Raw genomic sequence first — 15,009 nt, 5'->3', positions numbered from 1 at the left:
ACGTGGCTGTGCAGATTTCTAGGCGAATTTACCAAGTTAATTTAGGATTATGTTTCCTATTTTATTTCAATTTATTTAGTTTCCTAGTCTTATTCTAAGACCTTTTTACTAGGAGGATTTTATTTAGAATAGTATAAATAAGTCTTTTGGCAGACCTAGAGTTTCTCTAGAACGTCCGCAAGATTGAGAGAAGACTTTGGGCAAAGCTTAGAGATTTTCAGATTTTATTCTACAAGGTGTTTTCATTCTTTTTCTAGTTGAATACAATTATGTTGATTTTAATGATGAATATGCGTAGCTAATTTTCTTTTGTTAGGGCGAAGTCTTGAGCCTTAGCATGAATATGTAGTTTTTATTTAATTGCTTATGATATTATGCATGCATACTTTGAATTATTAATCACCGTGCTTTAAACTATCTTTGTGTCTTAATGATTCGTGACCATTAGGATGTTTAGATAAGTAATTGGATGCAATTCGGTCGGAATACCATCGGGGAATTGAGTATTGCTTTTTGTGATTAATAGTTGTAATTTCACATAGGATGAATACCACGTCTTAGGGGTTGCATGGGTTTTCATAAGGTTTTCACAAATCGTAATGAGTCATGCATGTTTATATTTGATCTGAATACCATAGATGGATTGCTTGTTTGATATACGTTATAACTTGAATACCACGAGTAGAATATGTATTAGGAAAACCTAACCTTCAAAGTTACATGGGTAATTAATAAGTAATTAGTAAATCTACATAGGATTGTTAAGGGGACAACGGAACCCTAGGCTTTTACAATTTAATTTTCAAAAACTATTTTTGTTAGTTTATTTTATTTTGTTAGTTTATTTAATTATTTTCTATTAAATTCGTTTTTATTATTTTAAATCACAAAATCAACATTTTATCAAACTTTGTTTTAAATAATTAATTAAGATTTGACTTAATATAAATTATTCATTCAATCCCTGCGGAAAACGACCTTACTTGAGCCGTTTATACTACAACTACCTTGTTCTCTTGCAAGTATTTTATATGTTTTTATTTCTACTTTTGCAGGTGGTAAAAATCCTATCACGTACGATGAAGTTTTCCTACAAAATGTGCTAGATATGATAGCTGATTGGACCGCCGAAGAAAGACAGATGTTAAGAGATAAGGTGATGTCAAATTCTGAACGAAGCTCATTCTTCTGCAATGGTTAATAAACGATAATATGAAACTTAAAATTTTGGATGATTGTATCTAATAGTACATGTCCAGGATTGTGTTCTAAGTTTTCTTTCTTACCTGTTTGTGCTGTCTTGGGGTTGAAATGTTGTACCAAACTAATTGCATACTGTGTTCTTCCAAAAAAAAAAAAAAAAACTAATTTTATACTGTATAGCTTTGGGCTAGGAAAAAGGAGACCAGCTTGAATATGTCAAATTTGCTAGACATCTGGAAATGGCGACACGTGGCGTTATGAAACGATAAAAAAAATTAATTCCTCTCTCTCCCCACTTTCTCTCTCCTCTGCCCGTGAGAGAGGAATTATTTTTTTCATTGCATAACCTCTTTCCTCACAACCATAACCTCCTTGTTGCATATCTGACAACAAATCTGCAGGTCTTTTGTCTCCTCCTCCAATCAATATACAATATTTCTGAACATTTTCATTTACGTTTATTTCCATACTCCTCACAAAAATGGAGGCTACTCACAAATTCGTATGCCAAGACGATTTGGTCAACCCTCTATCCTCCATGGGCATGCAAGTAGCTTGCATCCTTGTCATCTCACATTTCTTTCACATTCTGCTCAAGGCCTTGGGACAACCAGGCCCCATTGCTCAGATTCTTGTAAGTATATCATTTTCTTCACCTGCAAATGCATTTGTCGGTCCGAATCGTTCATCGAGGGTATTCATATTTGAACTTGTGATTCGGATTATAGTCTCATAACATACGTAACATATTAAATTAACTCGCATACACATATTATATCAAGCTGGTTTGGTTTGTTAATGGAAATCATCGGTCGCAATTAACATGTGATTTTGGTTGGTCGTCTCATAACAAAATATGTCAAATTAACTCGCATGTACATGCTATTTTGTTTTATATATTCAGGCTGGTTTGGTGTTGGGTCCGTCAGGGTTGTCTAATATTTCTGAAATAAAAGAATTCTTCTTTCAAGCTTCTGCTGCAGAATACTACGAGATGTTCGGGTTCTTCTGCCGGATTCTCTTCATGTTCCTATTCGGTTTGGAGATAGACATTGCGTATATACGCCACAACCTACGCATTGTGTGTATCGTTGCCTACGGTGGTGCCTCAGTAGGCGGCATTTTTGGCCTTGTTGCCTCCTTCTTTATCTCCAAGCACTTAATGGCTGAAAATGCCAAACTGAACGCTAGTTTCGTTTTTTGCATCATGTTACTTGTAGCGTACACATCTTCACCAGTTGTCAATCGCTTAGGAGCAGAGTTAAGGTTTTCAACTTCTGACATTGGTCGCTTGGCAGCATCTGCAGCTATGGTCGTCGAACTTACCTGCTTACTTGTTTTCAATTTGATCATCGCGTTCTCAAAAGTTACTAATATACGGGACGGCTTCTTGATCCTCCTAGGCATGGTTCCAATACTTTTTGGGTTCAAGTACTTGGCAGTCTGGTTGAACAAACGTACCAATAAGCAAAAGTACCTCAGAAACCCTGAGGTGTTTCTCATTTTATCTATTCTAATAGCTGGTTCAATGATCATTGAAATGCGCACGTTTAATAGTGTGATAGCTTGTTTTGTTGCCGGCATGGTGTTCCCCAAGGAAGGCAAAACGGCAAGAACTTTGTTGCACAAACTTACTTACTCTGTCCACAACTTTGTACTCCCAGTTTACTTCGGCTATATTGGCTTCCAATTTGATGCGAGTCATTTGAAAAGCTGGAGAAATGTACTGATTGTGTTCATACTTGTGCTGTTGAGCCTCAGTAGCAAGATTGGTGGAACTCTTGCGGTTTGCCACTATTTGAAGATTCCACCAAATGAGGGGCTTTTCCTTGGTTTTGTCTTGAGCTTGAAGGGACATGCTGATATCTTGTTTGTTGGCAGCGCCTCAAAGGCACTAGTTGTAAGGTTCTTAACTTCGATTACGTTGTTTGGAAATTTTGATTGCACATTCAACTGCAAAAGACTAATCTTGCATATATCAGTAACATGTTTAATGACTACATTGCTGATCCCATCTTTCAAACGGCCGAGAGGAAACTTTAATAACGCTACTTATACCACATTCACTAGTCATCTCGAATTACAGACACGAGACACGGCTATTCAAATGAGTTGGTTGTTTCGTATGTGTGGTGTAAGTAGTTTTATTTGCCGATTTCATGCACCAATTCCATGCATCCTTACCTAAATTAATTGGGTATTAAATTTTCATTTTTCTATTGTTTCAGACTTGGAACCCGACGGCTTACAACTTGTTACTAATGACAATAGTGATTAACACCGTAATATCAGGGCCAGTTGTGGCTTTATTAATGAAAAGAGAAGAAAGACTCTTCACTCACACACACACATCCCTTGGCTTTGAGCTGGAAAAGCCGGATCAGAGTGAGCTTCGACTGCTGGCCTGTGTGTACGGCCCTCGCCACATGTCAGCCATACTCTCGGTCATCGCCTCAATGCGGGGCTCCCAAACAGCCTCCATCATGCCCTACATGGCCCACCTGATCGAGCTAAATCGGAAACGCCGCACCAACGTGTCGTATCACGAGCTGGAGGCTGACGAAATGAGCGACGAAGAAGAGTACGGCGGAAACGATGTGCTCGAAATCCACGCAGCTGTGGATGCCTTCACTGCTGAGACTCGAATCCTAATCAACCTCAATAAGGCCGTCTCGACAGTGTCGAATTTGCATGAGGACGTGTGCAGCGCTGCCGAGGACTTGCGTGCGACTATCATTTTATTGCCCTTTCACAAGCATCAAAGAATCGACGGGAAAATGGAATCTGGGAAAGAGGCGGTGCGGACGACAAACCAAAAAATTCTTCGTCATGCTCCGAGTTCCGTTGGGATTATTGTCGAAAAGGGGCTTGCTGGGGCGCTAGGGTTTTCGCAGTTGTTCACGGTGGACGTTGTGCAACATGTTGCAACTCTCTTCTTTGGCGGACCGGATGACCGCGAGGCAATTGCTTGGAGTACAAGGATCGCGAATCATCCTAGAGTTAATTTGACAGTGATTAGGTTTCTGCCAGCAGAATCGTCGAATACGAGGAATATGAAGGTGGAGAATGAACTGGGGAATAATGACATTGAAGTTTTCATGGCTTTGTCGAGTTTAGAAACCGGGAATGACATTGACAATGCTTTTCTCAATGACTTTTATAATGGGTACGTACGACTCTTTCTTAATTAACTTGGATATGGAAGTTTAATATTTGTCACTTTATATGAGACATCTCATATCATTTTTTTGGTTGAAAACGGGGCTTATAGCCCAAACAAACAAAGCAAAAATAAGTCTAGGGGACATCCCAGAGTCGATTCTCATAAACAAACATTTGAAGAAGAAGCAGGATTATCAAATTAGTGAGTTTATAGGTCTAGAGCAAGACTATAGTTAGCTAAACTATTAGCTACAAATTCTTTTCTTTGCAGACATGTTGCATTGCCAAGATCTTGAAAGCAACTCTCGACAAGCAAAAATAATTGAGTCTCATATCATTTTAGGCAAAAGGTCTTAAATTAATTTAACTAATTTTGCAAATTTATATATTCTAAACATTTGTTTCTTAATTTGTTGGCTAGGTATGTGGCATCAGGTAAAGTTGGGTATGTTGAAAAGCAGGTGAACAATGGAGCAGAAACAGTGGCAGCTCTAAGAGACATAGGGGACTTGTACTCTCTTTTTATAGTAGGGAAGGGTGGACGAGGACACTCTCCATTGACAACTGAACTAAGCGACTGGGAAGAGTGCCCTGAATTGGGAACTGTTGGGGATCTCTTGGCTTCTTCAGATCTTAATATAAATGGTTCAATTTTGGTCGTTCAACAACATAGGAATTCCAAGAAAAACCTTATAGATGATTAGCTATAGTTAATTTACGTTCTTTAACTATATTATAATATTGTGATTTAGTACTTCTTCAAATATTGTATATACAGAAATATAGATTTTGAATTTTGGTTGGGCGTTCCCATTTTTGTGTCTTACCATTTTTCACTTACTCTTCGTTAGGATTATAGGAAATAAACTTGAAATTTTGACAAAATTTAGAATTTGTAAATTGATATGACCAATTCCCTTGTTGAAGGAAAAATTGTATGAAATTAGAGGATTCGTTAAGTAACTCATGCTTTAAATCAAATTAAATGCAAAAGCTAGATATGCATATATTCAAAAACCAAATCCTTTACAAAATCTTCAAGGCCTAAGGGTTGATATTTGTTCCAAACAAAAGTTGAAGGGATGATATGATAATACCCTTGAAGCTCTCTTTGGTTCCTAGAACTAAAGTTATCACCTTTGAGGAAAAGACATTCAAATCTCCATGGATGTAGCCTTCATTTGCTCTCCTTGCATTCTTCTAGGTGTGAGTAAGATCTCCAAAAGTTACCATGATAGATGACCTCTAAGTATCTCCACCAACCTTGATTTGAAAAAAAGATGAGATGACTATATATGAAGAGAGAATTGTGCTAGCACTCTCTCCTCATAGTAGCTAAGTTTTGTGAAGAGAATGAGAAGAATGGTGGCTTTCCTCCTTTTCTTTGCTCTCCAAAACCTCTAAGTTAGATGTATTTATAAAGTGGCTTATATAGGTGAGTCATTTGTGTGAAACCTTGGCCATTTTACTCCCCAAACCGGCCATTTAGCGTAGGTGGGTCTTTTGGGATCTCCCACTTAAGTTGTCATGCACAACTTGAGTTAAATACCCAATGGTCCTAGGAACCCGAAAATTACTTTTAAGGCTCAATACAACATCCTATGTGCATGTAATTAATTGACTAATCTTAACCTACCCACACTAAGAACATCTGCAATGGAGATCTTAAATGGAGTCTCTACAACTGTATAGTCCCTAAATATAGGGATAAATGACTTTCAATGGGCCGAATTGAAGTCCTCAAATTATCTCAATACATGGGGACTTGCCGGATACCTCATTAAAATTCTTAAATATAAGGTCTACAGATAGGGACTCAAATAGTGGACTTCATATTAATTTTGAATGGGAATGATGCTGCTCTTTATGTTTTTTTTCCTTGTTTTTTGAATCCACCCAAGTGGGTTAACTTCTCATTTGCATTTTTTTTCTTCTAATTCTTGAAAAATCAATGGTAGAGATAGTTTTTATTTTTATTCTTAACAATGGTTACAATACTTGGATGATATGAATAATAATTTTTTAATATTTTAGTCCCTACATTTAGGGATTATACTATAAGGAATTTTCATTGTAGACAATATTCTTTTGGGGACTCGAATATTCCTCTAAAGCTCCTAAATGAGTCCTTAAAGGTGGTGGTGGGAGTCCCCAAGTAGGGACTCCTATTGGAGATGCTCTAATTAATTGATCTCACCATCTTCTTAAGTTTCCAAAACCTTAAGCTTATTAGTGTGCAGTCCATTAGGTTCTAATTAGCGAAGTAGTGGGAAGATAGAACTCTTACTAATCAATTAAAACTATCTTTTATTTCTACCTTTAACAAGGATTAAGTATTGATAATCAACATAGCTGCATATTCAAAACAAGTTGGAATGACAAAGCAAAGACATGACTAGGCCTGGATCCCTGACTAGTTGGAATGACATTCAAAACATGTTCTTGAGAAGTTCTTTTCAACTCAGAAGACTAATGAACTGAGAGACAAGATCATGCAATTCACTCAATCAACAGATGAGACGTTTTACGAGGCTTGAGAACGATTCAACAATTTGTTTACTCGATCATTTGTCTTTCACTGTAAGGAAAGAATTTCATCCTAAGATGTTCTCCAGTGACTCCTAGAAACCATGTTAGAATATCTGTAACATGAGTCAATAGATCTTCAGTTTTAAACCGTAAAAAGATGACATTATACTAATATGAACATTAATCAACTCAAAGTTTCTGGCAGCATCGAGAAGGACAATGCTTAATGGCAACGTAGGACTAGTCGAGATATCAAGGTCTCCCATTGTTTCATTCTATACAAGTGCCATCTTTTCTTCCTCTAGCCGATCGTTCTTCCCATTGTTTCATTCTCTTACTACTCTATGTGTGCTCGCGCAAGAATGGCTGGCTTGTAGCCTCCATATATTCTTGTGCAAGATTGCCTAGAAAGAAGAAGCTTGAACGAACCTGGATTTTTGGATGAGGTGGCGGAGGTTGCTAGAACTGATATGCAATTAGGAGTTAAGCTAAGCCGATTTTATATTATTAAGCTTTATGTGCATCAAACTAATTCAGATGGTTTAACTAAACTACTCAGTCTTGGGGTTAAATATTTACCAAACTAATTTGTTATTGTTTGGGTTAATATTTGAATATTGGGCTTAAATGAAGGAAAGCTCAATAATGCCAAATTAAAGGAAGACTTACCAGAAGCACCAGCATTAGGCCCAAAAGCAAACCGAAGCCTTTTCGGCCAAGACATAAAACATGTGTCTATAACTGAAGTGATAAGTATTTGAGACTAACTTACTATCAGGCAAGAAACACTTTCCAGTGGCATTACATGTAAAAAGCTGATGACTCACTACCTTTCAAGAGCTTTCGGGCAAGAGCAATACCCTGATCTTCAGGCCAAATTGCCTATAAAAGGGAGAAAAGACAACAAAGACAAGGACACTCAACCGATCAAACAAACAAGCATACAAACTTTGCTATCAAGCCAGTACGTACTCTTCAAGTTTGAAATCAACTTAGACTCAGTTTCTTTAGCAATAGTTTCCTCATAAAAGCTATCTTTTGCCTAGTATAAAAGCTCTACTACCTCCCTTAGTGTTGTAGTATTGATTCTCTTGTGTACACCTGTTTACCATCCATCCCTTTTTAGCATACAACCCCTGTAAACTCAAAGAGAAGTGGACGCAAGAGGTTCAACCTTGCCAGACAAGGTGAAATCTTGCTTGAGTCTCTTTGTTTGTTCTTTAAATTAGTAGATCTATTGATTAATGTACTCTTCAGCATGTATTCAAGTCATTTCCACCTATTTTTCTATTTTAAGAGTCTCATTTGCATCAGCATCTGGATAACTGAATGGATTTGTTTTCACTAAGAGAAATTTGGAACCAAACAAATGACTTAAGGGGATCCAGACTCCCTCCATTAGAACATACAAGATCATGAACTAAAAGTCCTTGTTTACAAGGCAAGAAAAGAACTTAATATAGACTTAACCCATATGTGACAATCATTTGATATCAAGAAGTTTGAGTAACTTGGGGTGCAAGTAATCAACTTGAAACACACTTGTTCTACATCTGTTATACTGAGATAGAAATGGCACGCTTAAGTACTTAGTTAGTTTTGATTGCGAGCCTTAAGGCCTACACCTAAGGCCTCATAAAGGCACATTTCAGAACTAACTTCAAGCTCTTATTACAGCATACAAGGCAAGCAAGAGTCCGACTACCAAATATACACGTCCAAAGTGCCAATCCTTTGGGGAGCTGTACTGAGGTTTAGAGACCTTCTGCAGAGAAATCTTTGCCCGAACATAGTTTTGGCACGCCCAATGGGACCCATTTAGTCTTGTATGCCAAGAATGAGGAGAAAGGAAATAACCTTCAGGTGGACTACAGAATACAGGCCACCCTAGTGTCTACCAAGATCAAGCATGACAAATCATCCATAAGATTTCCCTTTCTTACGAGGATCAACCATTCTGGAAAGCCCGACTTCATCTGAGAAGTTAGGAGGAAAGGTGACCAATGAAGACTTGCAAGCCACCATGGTGCAAGTGTTGAAAAGTATGGAGAATATTACTTTGGAAACCAGAGGAGAAATGAATAGACTCTGTTCCTTAACAGGGAGTATACAAAGAAGAATAGATCTGGAGTACTTTACTCCAAAAAATGGTTATGCCAGAGAAATGATGAGAGAAGCAAGTCCTGAGAAAGAACCAGTTATTCCCTTATTTCTTTTGCTTGAGGAAAAGAAGGATAAGGGGAAAAATAAGGAGGGATTTGGAGTTAGTCAGCCAGTATTAGAGGAGATCCTGGAAACAAAATTGCTCGACCTTCTATTATTTTCACTCGATAGTAGGGGGCAGAGCAGGCAAGAAAAAGAGAAGTATGGGATGCCTTAACTAATTGGAGAATCCAACGGGAAATGTGAGCTCACAACTACAGACAAACCTCCCCTTTATAGGCTACCATCATTGGCTAATAAGGGATAAGATGCCAGATGGAGACAACTTGACTCAAAGAATGAGCCTTTCTCGGGCAATGATCGTAACCCGAAGTGGGGACCTCTTTATACCCCACACAACAATGCAGCCAACCAGCAGTTCAGAGATGAATTGGTCGAATTAAAAAGAATGGTGGTAAGGAATGCTTAGCCCTAAGCTCACCCGCTGTTCAGAATCACGTATCAGAAGCCCTACCCTGAATACAGTGATGAACATAACCCTTTCCCCCTTAACTTTAAGATGCCTGTGTTCCCAACATTTAGTGGATAAGATGGCAATGTGTCCTCCAGGTCAAGGACCAAAAAGTGGTGATGAATGATGGTGGATTTATCCCTATGAAGCCCCCTAAATACCAGAGTTATTCTTTTGATTTAACCAAAGCCTTGGAGATCTATGAAGAGCTGGTGCAGGCATGAGTGATTGTGCCCGACAATACCAAAAAGATGCCTAAACCAGAAGAATTAAGAGGAAAGAAGTATTGCAAACTGCAATATACTTTCAATCATTCCATAACCAATTGTGTCCAATTTAGGGATTGGATACAAGACCTCATAGAGAAGGGAAAGTTGCTCTTGGAGAAACCCCAAGCCAACATGATGATTGACATAGAACCCTTCCCAGAAGCCCCGATAAACATGATCAACCTGACTTGGGCTGAGAAAGGGAAGGGAAAAACCACTTGGGAAGTGAAAGCAAAAATGAGGCAAGTTGACAGACCTACAGAATGAGCTATCAAGTTGCCCAAGAAACCTAAGCAACCATAGTTAAAGGGCTGGTGTTGTGTAACAAGTGCCAATGTGAATGCAAGCTAGAAGTATCAGCATTAGGAGTTATTATTGATCAAGACTTGATTAGAAGAAGAGAGAAAGAAGAACAAGAAGACCGCAGAAGCATCATGCGGGCAGCTGAAAAAAGAGACCTACAGAAATGTTTTCCAAATATTAGGGGGAGATTTTGAACCAAAAGGGCTGTCTGAGGTATTCAGAAACTAGGAAGCCTCAGAAGAAGCGGAGGATAGAGAGGGAAAAATGCCAAAATGAATGGATGTAAGGCTTCCCCAACCAGGTTATAATGATGTCATAATGAAGGGAAGAACAAAGAACCCAATATCCCCAGTCACTAAGAAAGATTCTGCCCGACTTGGGCGAAAATGGTATGTGGTAGGGAAGGATGGAAAACCAGTGAAGGAAATAGGAGCTTCTATGGTTAGGAGAGTCCAGAGGCAACACAAAGCTCATATGAAATCATTAAAAGTCCCTGTTACATCAGAATGCTCTAAAAATGTGAAGTTTGAAAAAGTGACTCATGAGGGAAGAAATCAACTTCAATGGATAAGCAAAAAGGAGGTAGAAAGAGCCAATAGCAAGACTGAGGGAGAGAGAGACCATGTACCACAAAACCCTCATCCTGGAAAGTACAAAATCTTGAGGAGAGTTCAAGAAGATATGATAATGATGCTAACCCTAAGATGGAGTCCATAACCAATATGTTTTGGGACTATTTCACCTGAGAGAGAAATACCCCCACCTTTGTTGTTTGACACCCTTTGTGAAATTCCAAGGCAAGTGCCAAACTTTGGTATAACTAAGGAGGAAGAAGTGCTCGAACTAATGTTGCCAAAAGAAGCACATGCTTGGTTAGATGAGTTTACGGACCATATTAGAGGGAAGAATGAGGATTTACCTGGACCTAGCAACTTTCACTTAAACATGACATATGTACTATCTGCCATGTTTTGCACCGAACCTGGTCAACCTGCCACAATGGAGGGTGATTACTTGGTGACAGAACCTAGGATAGCATATGCTAATGTTGAAGAAACAGGAAAAAGGAAATCCAACCAGACATGTTTGCCCAAATTATCAAGGAAAGAGCCCGAGAAAGTGTATTTTGACAGAATGGTCTTCAGCCGCCCGAGTATGTCCTTAGCTAACCATCTCAAGCCCATATATGTAAATACTTATTTGGAGGAAGTACCCTTCAAGAGGGTTCTGATTGATGGAGGAGCTGCGGTTAATATAATACCATCTCAAGCCCATATCCCTACTGACTTGACAGTTTCTAGCTTCTCTAGAGCCATTACCAGAACTTATAGAATAGTAGTTCTAATTATGGAGCTTTACTTGGCAGAGATTGGATTCACCAAAGTCTGTCTGTGCAATTTATACCACATCAACAGATTACAGTTTACCATGAAGCTAAGACCAAAGAACCGGGGTTTTGGGAGATGGTAGAGGTCGAATCATGGCCATTTCTCCCTACAACTAATGTTGCAGAAGCCAGCTTTTATAATCCCAACATTGGAATTCTACAGTGCCTAGGAGCTGATGAGAATGACCGCCCGACTAAGGTGACATCCCTAAAGCTCTTGGAACAAGGATTGTTTTTCACTAGGGAAGAATGGGATAAACCCCATATCATCCTGGCTACCTAACACCAGTAATGTTAGAACAAAGAAGAAAGGACCAAGTAGTTGAAGTAAGATCCTTAATCAAAATACTGTTGGTGTATGAGAGAGAGAGGAAGCAAGAAAGGGAGAGCTCAACCTTAAGTAGCCAGAACACAGGAGAGGAAGAGTTTTTTGAGAAAGAGATAGAGGCATCCATACACATGGCTGAGTGTATATATGACTTGGATTGGCCCAATGACATGCCCGAGGGCCTAAAATTAGTTGAATTTTTGTGTACAGAACCTGACAAGCCAGCACCAGAGGTACAAAATCCCTTAGAAACCATTGATTTGGGAACTAAGGAGGATCCAAGGCCTATACAGATCAATGGTTTGTGAGAAGTAAAAGATCGGTCAAAGATAGTTAGCCTTCTACACGAGTTTAAAGATTGTTTTGCTTGGCATTACATTGAAATGCCAGGTTTAGATTCAACCTTAGTAGAACACATGATGCCTATCAAGGAAGGATATAAGCCTGTAATGCAAACACCACGAAAGATGTCCAAGGAGATAGAAGAAAAAGTCAAAGAAGAAATTGAAGGGCTGGTAAAAGCTCAATTTATTAGGCCTGCCAAGTATGTTGAGTGGTTGGACAATATTATACCTGTATTAAAAGCCATAACTAATGCAGTTTGATGTTGTGTTGACTATAGAAATATTAATGGAGTCATGCCTAAAGATGAATACCCCATGCCAATGGCCAACCTATCTATAGATGCAGTTATAAACACAAAGTTTTATCTTTCATGGATGGGAATGCTGGTTATAATCATATAAAAATGGCAAAAGAAGACATACATAAAACAACTTTTAGATGCCCATGACATGTCGAAGTATATGAATACTTAGTCATTCGGACTAAAAAATGCTGGTGTAACTTGTCAAAGAGCAACGAATGCCATTTTTCAAACTTTAATTGGCCATAGCATGGAAGTATACATTGATAACATCGTGGTGAAATCTAAAACTGAAGAACAACACCTAGTAGACCTAGGACAAGCCTTAACAAGAATGAAGACCTATAAATTGAAAATAAGTCTTAAGAAATGTGCTTTTGGGGTGAGATCGAGCAACTTCTTGGGATTCCTTGTTCATCAAAGAGGAGTAGAGGTCGACAAAAACAAGTCTCGAGCAATAATGGAATCCCCTCCCACGAATAAAGCATAATTGCAAGGGCTTCTAGGAAAAATCAACTTCCTAAGGAGATTTATTGCTAACTTGGTGGGCAAGATTCAGCCGTTGACTCTTCTTTTAAGATTGAAAGATAAAGAAGAGTTTGAGTGGGGCCCACCACACAAAGATGCCTTTGACAGAAAAAGGCTTACTTGGCCTCTCCAATAATGCTTATACCACTTCAGAGAAGGAAGTCTGTTAGCCCAAAACAATGAAGGTGGGAAAGAAAAGCGATATACTACCTCAATAGAATCTTTACTGAGGTAGAGACAAGATATACCCAGTGGAAAAGTTGTGTTTGGCTCTGTATTTCACTGCTTGCAAATTAAGGCATTACATGTTGCCTTGCCACATCCACATCATTGCTAAGATCGATGTAATCAAATACATGCTGTCAAAACCAATGCTAACTGGGAGGATTGGAAAGTGGAATCTAGCACTATCAAAATTCAGTTTTCAGTATGTACCTCAGAAAGCAATAAAGGGGCAAGTAATTGCAGACTTCTTGGCTGAGCACCAAGAATCACATGATGAACTTATCAATATCCTAGGGACTTTAGAGGTATCCAGTTTCTGGATCCCACCAAGCAGAGCTCTCTTGGGCAAAGATGAATGGATTCAACAAGAGATAAAGAGGATAGCCAGCTTCTGGATCACTCATTGGAGATTGTATTTTGATGGATCTTGCATTCAAAGCGCTACTAGGGCTGGGATCGTCATTATTAATCCCAAGGGGGTTCACTATTGTTATTCATTCCTTCTGGATTATCAAGATACTACCAATAATCGGGCAGAGTATGAAGCATTAATAATTGGTCTGGAGATCTTAATAGAGTTGGGGGCAATTGAAGTGGAGTTGTTTGGTGATTCAGAGTTGGTGATCAATCAGCTAAATGGGGAATACAAGTGCAAACACATCACCATGGCTGGTTATTACTAGCCACTCAATTGTTGAGTTATTGGGGTATTGAAATATCAGTAAGCTATATTCCCAGAGAGTCAAATGCATTGGCGCAGTTGACATCTAGGCTGATGGTGTAGTTGGCTTATAGAGCACAGATCAGTAAGATCTCCAGACCAGATCTTTAGTCATCACATCTAGGCTGATGGCGCAGTTGGCTTATGGAGCACAGATCCAAGAAAGTGGATTCGAGGTAGAGGTGGAAGTGCAAAGGAGAAATCTCCCTTCTATCTTTGAGAGAGGATTCAGCCTAGATGTGATGACTAAAGAGCCGGAGATAGAAGATTGGAGATCACCTATTACTCAATACTTGAAAAATCCTTCTTTCCCCACAAGTAAGAAGAATAGACAGCAAGTAACTAAGTATGTCATGTGGGAGGAAAATCTGTTAAGAAAAACTTCAGATGGGCTATTATTAAAGTGCATAGGCCAAGAAGAATCAATAAGAGTAATGGCCGAAGTACATGAAGGAATCTGTGGAGCACATCAAGTTCGAACTAAGATGAGGTGGTTTTAAGAATATATGACTACTTTTGGCCTTAGATGGAGAAGGACTGTAAGGCCTACGCCCGAGGGTGTGAAGAATGTCAAAGGCATGAACTTCTACAACATGTGCCCTCAGTTCCGTTAAACCCTATGGTCAAGCCTTGGCCCTTTAGAGGATGGGCCATGGACTTCATCGAGCAAATTTACCCATCTTCTAGCAAAGGGCACACATTTATAATTGTGGCAACATATTACTTTACCAAGTGGGTGGAAGCTTCAACTGTGAAAACTATCACTTCAACTGTTGTCAAAAAGTTCATTGAAACCAAGATCTTACACAAGTATGGGGTGCTCGAGACAATTGTTACAGACAGTGGACCATCTTTTATTTCAAAAGAAGTAGAGGAATTTACAAGTAAGTTCAAGATTAAGATGATCCAATTTAGTCTTTACTACCCCTAATCAAATGGTCAAGCATAGGCCAGCAACAAGATCTTGGTGAACATTATTAAAAGAATGGTGGTAGGTAGTCCAGAGAAATGGCATGAGAAGTTGGGAGACACTT

General features: G+C 38.9%; 2 protein-coding genes across 2 annotated transcripts; both read left to right on the top strand.

Annotated features, from left to right (window-relative positions):
* Positions 1 to 1,517: 1,517 nt before the first annotated feature.
* On the top strand, positions 1,518 to 5,159 carry LOC103403979 (cation/H(+) antiporter 2-like). The gene is made up of 4 exons (XM_008342830.3): positions 1,518 to 1,837; positions 2,108 to 3,103; positions 3,432 to 4,369; positions 4,787 to 5,159. The coding sequence occupies exons 1-4, from the start codon at positions 1,685 to 1,687 to the stop codon at positions 5,067 to 5,069; spliced, it is 2,370 nt and encodes a 789-aa protein (XP_008341052.1). The 5' UTR covers positions 1,518 to 1,684; the 3' UTR covers positions 5,070 to 5,159.
* An 8,226-nt stretch (positions 5,160 to 13,385) lies between these two features.
* LOC139196853 (uncharacterized) lies at positions 13,386 to 13,937 on the top strand. Its single transcript, XM_070823198.1, has one exon. It carries the CDS (start codon positions 13,386 to 13,388, stop codon positions 13,935 to 13,937), a length of 552 nt encoding a protein of 183 aa, XP_070679299.1.
* The last annotated feature ends 1,072 nt before the right edge of the window (positions 13,938 to 15,009 follow it).

The sequence above is a fragment of the Malus domestica genome, chromosome 06, assembly GCF_042453785.1.
Source record: "Malus domestica chromosome 06, GDT2T_hap1".
NCBI lineage: Eukaryota > Viridiplantae > Streptophyta > Magnoliopsida > Rosales > Rosaceae > Malus > Malus domestica.
This window is presented reverse-complemented; position numbering and strand designations above follow the sequence as displayed.

What these genes read in the sequence shown, in the direction of transcription:
- LOC139196853 (XM_070823198.1), top strand. Translation starts at nt 13,386, where the DNA reads ATGCTGTCAAAACCAATGCTAACTGGGAGGATTGGAAAGTGGAATCTA.
- LOC103403979 (XM_008342830.3), top strand. Translation starts at nt 1,685, where the DNA reads ATGGAGGCTACTCACAAATTCGTATGCCAAGACGATTTGGTCAACCCT. An exon ending in GCCCCATTGCTCAGATTCTT is followed by an intron (nt 1,838 to 2,107) that starts GTAAGTATATCA and finishes TTATATATTCAG; the next exon opens with GCTGGTTTGGTGTTGGGTCC. An exon ending in GCGCCTCAAAGGCACTAGTT is followed by an intron (nt 3,104 to 3,431) that starts GTAAGGTTCTTA and finishes CTATTGTTTCAG; the next exon opens with ACTTGGAACCCGACGGCTTA.